Source organism: Hibiscus syriacus, unplaced genomic scaffold, assembly GCF_006381635.1.
Source record: "Hibiscus syriacus cultivar Baekdansim isolate YM2019G1 unplaced genomic scaffold, ASM638163v2 tig00005459_pilon, whole genome shotgun sequence".
Taxonomy (NCBI): Eukaryota; Viridiplantae; Streptophyta; class Magnoliopsida; order Malvales; family Malvaceae; genus Hibiscus; species Hibiscus syriacus.
Window position 1 is genome coordinate 1,031,514 of NW_024062058.1, and position 7,048 is coordinate 1,038,561.

General features: G+C 34.1%; 1 protein-coding gene across 1 annotated transcript; it reads left to right on the forward strand.

The window, feature by feature from the left end:
- The first annotated feature begins 3,357 nt into the window (after nucleotides 1-3,357).
- LOC120199571 (ethylene-responsive transcription factor ERF035-like) lies at nucleotides 3,358-4,339 on the forward strand. The gene has a single exon (XM_039200615.1). The coding sequence runs from the start codon at nucleotides 3,472-3,474 to the stop codon at nucleotides 4,222-4,224; it is 753 nt and encodes a 250-aa protein (XP_039056546.1). The 5' UTR covers nucleotides 3,358-3,471; the 3' UTR covers nucleotides 4,225-4,339.
- The last annotated feature ends 2,709 nt before the right edge of the window (nucleotides 4,340-7,048 follow it).

Consider the following 7,048-nt stretch of genomic DNA (forward strand, 5'->3'; position numbering starts at 1 on the left):
GAATTATTTTTGAATTAAAATTATCATTACAATATGCCATATCATTATCTCGATTAGGTAAGCCGTCAAAATTAATTACAAACGATAAAAATAAAAATAAAATATAACGTTAAAAAGGATAATTAAGTAATCAAAATAAAAATATAACGAGATATGTGTGGATGATGACTCCGCATATCATTGAATTTATGCGTCGAAATTGGAGCATGGCGATTGTGTTTGTTATTAGGGAAAGGAATAAGATGGCGGATTGCGTGGCGCCGTTAGCTCTGGTCTTCATGTGTTTCAGGAACCACCTGAGCCTGTTTCCGATGTTCTGCATATCGAAGGGCTCTGTGTTGTGTAGGAGCATTTAGAACTCTTAGGTGACGTTTGGTTCACTGGAATGTTTATAAGGGAATTGAAATATGTGAAGGAATTAGAATATGTAAGAATTGGAATTTGAATCTGAAACATGTTTGGTTGGCAGAAAATTGAATTAGAATCCAATTTCATATTCTGTTTGGTTCACAGACATGTCAGATGAATTTGATCTCAATAATATAAAATGACAGAATTGCCCTTCTTATTTTTTTTTGCTTAATTTTAGTTTGTTTTATAACTTACATGTAGTAATATATTATAAAAAAATAAAAAAAGATTAAATTTTCATTTTATTGATTGATTATTCATTTCAATAAATTATAAAAATCATACTAATAAACATCATAAGTTAAAATTATCTCAATTAGGGATGGTCATAGGTTGGGTTTTTGGTCCACCCGACCCAACCTGAGAACAAGGGAACCTTCACCAGAGATCCGACCTGACCAGACCAAAATAAAGTTTCACCCGACCCACCCGAATATATGAATTAGAAACCCGTCCCGCCCCGAAATAATAATAAAATTATTTTTATTCAATAGAAACAGTGACTTAATTGAAAAAAATTATATAGAGAGGGGTATTATTGTAATTATTTCTAAATATATAAGGCAAAATTATATATTTTTCGGGTCGGGTCGGGTATTTTTTCATCCTAAACCCGACCCGAATATTACACTTAAAAAAGCCCGACACGATTATCAAACTTAAAAAAACCCGACCCGAATATTAAACTTAAAAAAACCCGACCCGAATACCAAAAAATTGATGAGGGTAGTATGATCAAATTTCATATTCTCTCCTCCAAAGGATTTCAATTTCATTCATCATGTTATGGATTAAATTTACTTTCCCTCCTTTGATAGAATTTAATTCCATTTCCCCATTTTGAAAACTTGAACCAAACATAGAAAAGTGATAGAATTGAATTCTAATTCCCTCTAATTCTAAGGGATTCCGGCAAACCAAACGCGTACTTATTTCTTCACTTCTCTTTAAAAAAATGAGGGACGGAATAAAAAGATGATCTTAAGAAAAAGAGTCGGTCAAATACAAGTGCCTATGTATGTTCTGAAACACGTGATCGATTGTGTATTGATTGGAATTCGTAAAGGCGGAGCCACCTTTAAAGCTTTGATAATGATTACCCATTTTCAACAATTTTTTTTAATTTCAGATTGATATTTATTTGCTTTTTCGATTGAAAAAGAAATATATATTCCTTCTTTTGTCAGGTGCCTCGATAAAATCCTATGCATCCCATGGTGGACATGGATAGCCCATCCCTGCTTTGGTTTACTTTCATGGCGGTTTACTTTAGTTTATTTGATATTTGTGTGTGGGACTATCTTTTTCTAAAGACAAACAAGGAAAATAATATGAAATCAAAGATTTTTTTTTTGCAGAAATTATGAATCATCTTTTCCACCAAGTAGCCAAAAGAAGAAAAAGAGCAACAAAAGGGGGGGAATTATTTGTTATGAATTAAGAAAGGAAGAAGAAGCAACCAGATCATCTGCATGTTAATTTGCAGTGAACTTCAGCTACTGAAGAGTTAAGAGTATCTTTAGATCATCTGTTGAAATATCTATAATTAGCATGCAGAACAAATTAACTTGATTAGACTTAACTAGCCTGTTAATGCTCATTATAAAACATGCAAACATCAATTAGGGTGGTTTGGACCAGGCAACGTAGGGGAAGGAAAGCATGAAACATGCAGTCTATTCGGACTCCTTAAAACAAGGAACAATTAGGGTGGTCCGGGTGTCCTTAACTGGGCTGCTGTATCTCTTCAGAATTTTCATCATTAATGCTTAAGATTGTGTGGAGAAATAAAGTGCACTACGAAGACAAAGGCCTCCCACAAGATTTCTCTGTATGATTATTCAAATATTACAAAAATTACAGCCCTGAGATGATAGACAGATGGTTGTTGGTCAATTTACAGCCCAAATATTGCAGAATGAAGAACAGACAAGACACAGAGGCGAAGATAACAACATTAAAATATCACGTTTCTATATCTATATTACTCGATTAGGATTAAAAGTATTGGATGAGTTCATATTTAACATGCATACGGTTGAACGGCCAAAGGGAGGGGAAAAGTATGAGCAAATTGGAATCATCTTGTCTCCATCTTTCTATCTCAACACAGGTTGTAATTTGACAGAAAAATAGAAAAATGGGATATTTTTTCTGCCCAGTTGAGTCGTTAGAACTAACAGGAAATCTGGAATCATATTGCTTACGAGGACCCCACAGGCATGTGTCATGTGTGTTCAATTGTAATGAACAGTAACCATAAGAAAAAAAAGGGCATATTTCCTCTCCCTTGATACCTTCTTCAAATGATGATTAGCGAGTTAATCAATACGGGGGATTCGTTAATCACTGTTCATATATGCATCAGATCAGATGTTCTCTTCCTTTGTAACACGACCCACGTGTTCGCTTTCCATGTCTGGTTTTGAAACCAGTTTGACAATCTGGTGTTTGTTTATGTTATATGTACATAATGCTGCAGATTCTATCACAATGGTAAGATTTCCATTGGCCGGTTTTGTTTAATCAAACCACCAGATTTTTAATGTGCGGTGTTCAACAAAAGAGGTGACCCTTTGAAATAAACAAAATGAAATTGATAGGTAGGCAGTAGCGTAACGAAAGGTTGGTAATTCGAATTTTTTTAGATTAGTTATTTATTTTATTGATGGTGTTTATTCTAAAATTTTTTATGTCTATCTTGAAATCTGAATTTTCTTCGATTAGTTACTTATTTTATGGATGATGCCCAACATAAAATTTTATTTATACCCATCCTATTTAAAAATTTATGTTGTCAACATAAAATTTTCTTGGATTGGTAATCCTATTTTAATGTGCCACATGGGAAACAAAGTAGCTGAGCTGTAATGACTTTGTAATATTGATATATATGCCATGGGGCCCCCGCCTTCTTTAATTCTTGCTTTCCTTACATGATTATGAGGAATTAAGAATCATAAAATACCTCTAGAGACCACTATTGTATATGCCATTTCACTCTGAAATTCTCTCTTTTTAAGTCTTTTACTTTACTTGCAACTAGGCCTATAACCTCTGATGGAATTGGACAGAGATATCAACATCGAGAATGATGCTTCTCGTAGTTCTAACAACTTGCTCAGCTCTTCTTCCGTCGTCTCTACCATCGCCACTTCTTCTTCCTCCTCCTCCTCCTCTTCCGCTTCCACAACATTCTCGCGTGTAGCTGGTAAAAGGTCCAAGAAAGCTGGAGACATGGAAAATGATAAGGAGAACAGGAAAAGACAAAGGAGTGGTGGTAACAATGATAGCAAGCATGCGACGTACCGTGGGGTGCGTATGCGGAGCTGGGGTACATGGGTGTCTGAAATTCGAGAACCGAGGAAGAAATCGAGGATATGGCTTGGGACATACCCGACTGCCGAAATGGCTGCTCGTGCTCATGATGTGGCTGCACTTGCCATTAAGGGAAGCTCGGCTTACCTTAATTTCCCTGAACTTGAAAAGGAGCTCCCACGCCCCGCCAGTACGTCTCCCAAGGACATCCAAGTAGCCGCGTCTGAAGCAGCCGCCGCGACATTCCTCGAGACCAAAACCGAAGCTGGTCTAAGACGAGAAGAACTCACTGTTTCACATTTATCCAACAACGTACTCGAGTCATCAAGTTCACCCTCCATTAAGGACGACGATTCGTTGTTTGATCTGCCCGATCTCATGACCGATGCCATGGACCGAAGCGATGGGTTCTGCTCTTATTCTTCATCAGCATGGCAAGTAGAAGTCGATTCTGGGTTCCGGATGGAGGAGCCATTCTCCTGGTATTATTACTAGGAAGATCACATTCACACCATCTCAGTAAATGTAATCATTTTCATGGTCAATATCTCCAACTTTGAAAATCATTCATCTCTCCACACAAATAATATTCCACCTCGCTTTTGAATTGTCAAGTTTTGTCTTTTCCACTTTAGTTCAGACTTCAGACAGTTAAAAAAAAGGTTAAATCTCATCTGTAATATATATGAAATTAATTGTATACTTCAACCCAGATTTTGTTCTTTGTTCTAATTGTTTACCAGAAACGATAAATTCTACTTTCCAACTTTACTGCAGCAGATACCTCATTAAAAATTAACAACAACAATGCCTTATCGCAATGGAACTTTCCACTCAACTGGCTTTAAAGACTAAAGTGATTAACTAAAATTATTTGTCTGAACAGAACAGAAAAGAAAAAGATAACATGTCTGTCTATAGGTTGGAAAAAAAAATCCAAACTCAAATTCAACGTAGGGTGAATAATATCCAGGCAAAATCATGTTCTTTCTCTTAAATGGAATTAGAGAGACGGTGATGGTGTTGCCCAACATCATCTCTTTTTCTTTCCATCATGCATTTATCTAAAAGAAACCAAAGGGAGATTCCCAAACAAAGTGAAAGCATAATCTAGCTAATGTTATTCTCAAAGTTAAAAAATATCCTCCATTTTATTACTTTGATAGAGTAGATAAAATTATTCGAACTCGAATGATATAAGGAGATCAATATTTTTTTACTATTAGGACTGTTTTTTGAATTTAATTTTTAATCTTTTGATAGAGTTACACACTTAAATAATAAAATCAAAATCTAAGTAGTTAATAAAAAATCAGATTAAACCCATCAAATGACTTAAATAGTAAAAGAGAATGTTGATCTCAAGTTTTAAATTTAAACAACAACGTCTATAAAGGATGTTTACATTATCAATAAATTAAAAATTCTTAAACACATATTATCTTATAATAAGTAAAAATATTAAAAAAATCTTATTCTGGGTGAAATATTGAAAATTGGCAAAGACAAAGAGTGTGTTATTGTGGCAAAGTAGGGCAACTATACCCCAAAAGAAAAGACTCTTTGTTAGTGGAAAATGACATCAGCGTCATTATCTCCTTATATTCTATTTCCCATCACATAATTAGGATATAATTAAGCCAAAATTGGGGCAGAAGAGACGAAATATAGAGTAAACAGTGTCATAAACTAATAGACCCACCAGGTACCTAATAATGTGGGTTAAATTTTTGTCTTTAGGTAGAATTATTGGGAACTGGGTTCGCTCTTTCTTAATCATAGATAACGTTTCAAAGAAAATGCAACGCCACCAAAAGACAACAATATAGAAGTTAACCACATTGGAATCTCACGACTCCCGAGGAAGAATTTTTTTAACACTAATATTCATAAAATATAATTAATTAACGTATTACATTTTTTTTAAATTAAATAGATAAACACAATTTGTTCTGAGTCATAATGAAATGATCATCCAGCTCAGTTGGTAAAGCACAAGGTTCTTAATCTTGAGGTCGTGCGATCGAGTCTCACGGAGGGCATTTTATAATTCAGAGATCTCTTACGGAAGCTGCTCTTAACCTGGTGTTGGAGATAGTTTACTATCTTACCTCCCCTTACCCCATATATATATATATATATATATATATATATATATGAGAAAAAGGACACTCATTTGTTCTTTAATGAGTCATAGGAAGGGACACTGAAAACACAGCTTGAGCTTTCAACCGTAAAAACTTTTATTAGTGACGGTATTATTGGTCGAGTAAAAATAAAAACGTCACTTGTTCCCCTGTTTACACGTTGAAAATTTTAAAGCAGTGACATGGGCACGTGTAGTGACAGTTTGGCGTACGTTTCATTAATTGTGAGCCATTTCTAGATAGTTTGTAATTAACGTTCAATAAGTGGTAACAACTTCTAAAGTCAGGGAGAATGAGAAAGTAACATAATTATCGATAATTCAATGCATATTATAAGTTCAGATTTGATTATGAAATTAGTGTTGGATTAACTTGTTTAAATGTGTATTTAAAGTTCAATAAGTGGTAACAACTTCTAAAGTCAAGGAGAAAGAGAAAGTAACATAATTATCGATAATTCAATGCATATTATAAGTTCAGATTGGGTAAATATATTATTGTGTAAATGTCATATGTGTAGGTAATTTGTTTAAAACATGCATAATTATGAAAATCAGTTAAAACTGAACTTCGACTAAAATGAAAATTTAAAAGATGTTATATGTGTTTTAACCATGAATTTGGTGTTTAAATGTGTGTTGATCATGGTACCATGTAGACAAATTTTATGGAATTGAAAATAAAAATTTGATATTGTTAATTGCCATAAGTGTAATGTGAAATAATTTCAAATGAGTTATATACTAATGTTCACTTATGGGTAGCTCCGATTTTTGGAGCTTTGAGGCTAGTAATTATGTGAGCTGGGGGTTGTGGAGAATCCTTGCTTTGCGAGGGGAGGTTCATAGTTTCTTTGTTGTAACCCCTGATGTTGGAAAGCTCAGTTCCAAAATACTGTGTAACCTATTGTTCTCGAAAGTAGATCAAGACGTTATTTTAATAATTTTAAAATTTAAATTTTATTAAGATAATTTTTTTTGGGTGATCCAATTACATCCTAAACAAATATTGATGGCGACTCCTTTGAATCATTATGATTTTTAGTCGAAACGAACCCCTAAAATAAAACTCTCAATTTTTCGGGACGTTGCGATAGGACTAATTCACTCTTAATCTTATAGTACAAGGACCTCTTGAGCATTTATTATATTCATAATCCATAGTTTTTAACG

What these genes read in the sequence shown, in the direction of transcription:
- LOC120199571 (XM_039200615.1), top strand. Translation starts at nt 3,472, where the DNA reads ATGGAATTGGACAGAGATATCAACATCGAGAATGATGCTTCTCGTAGT.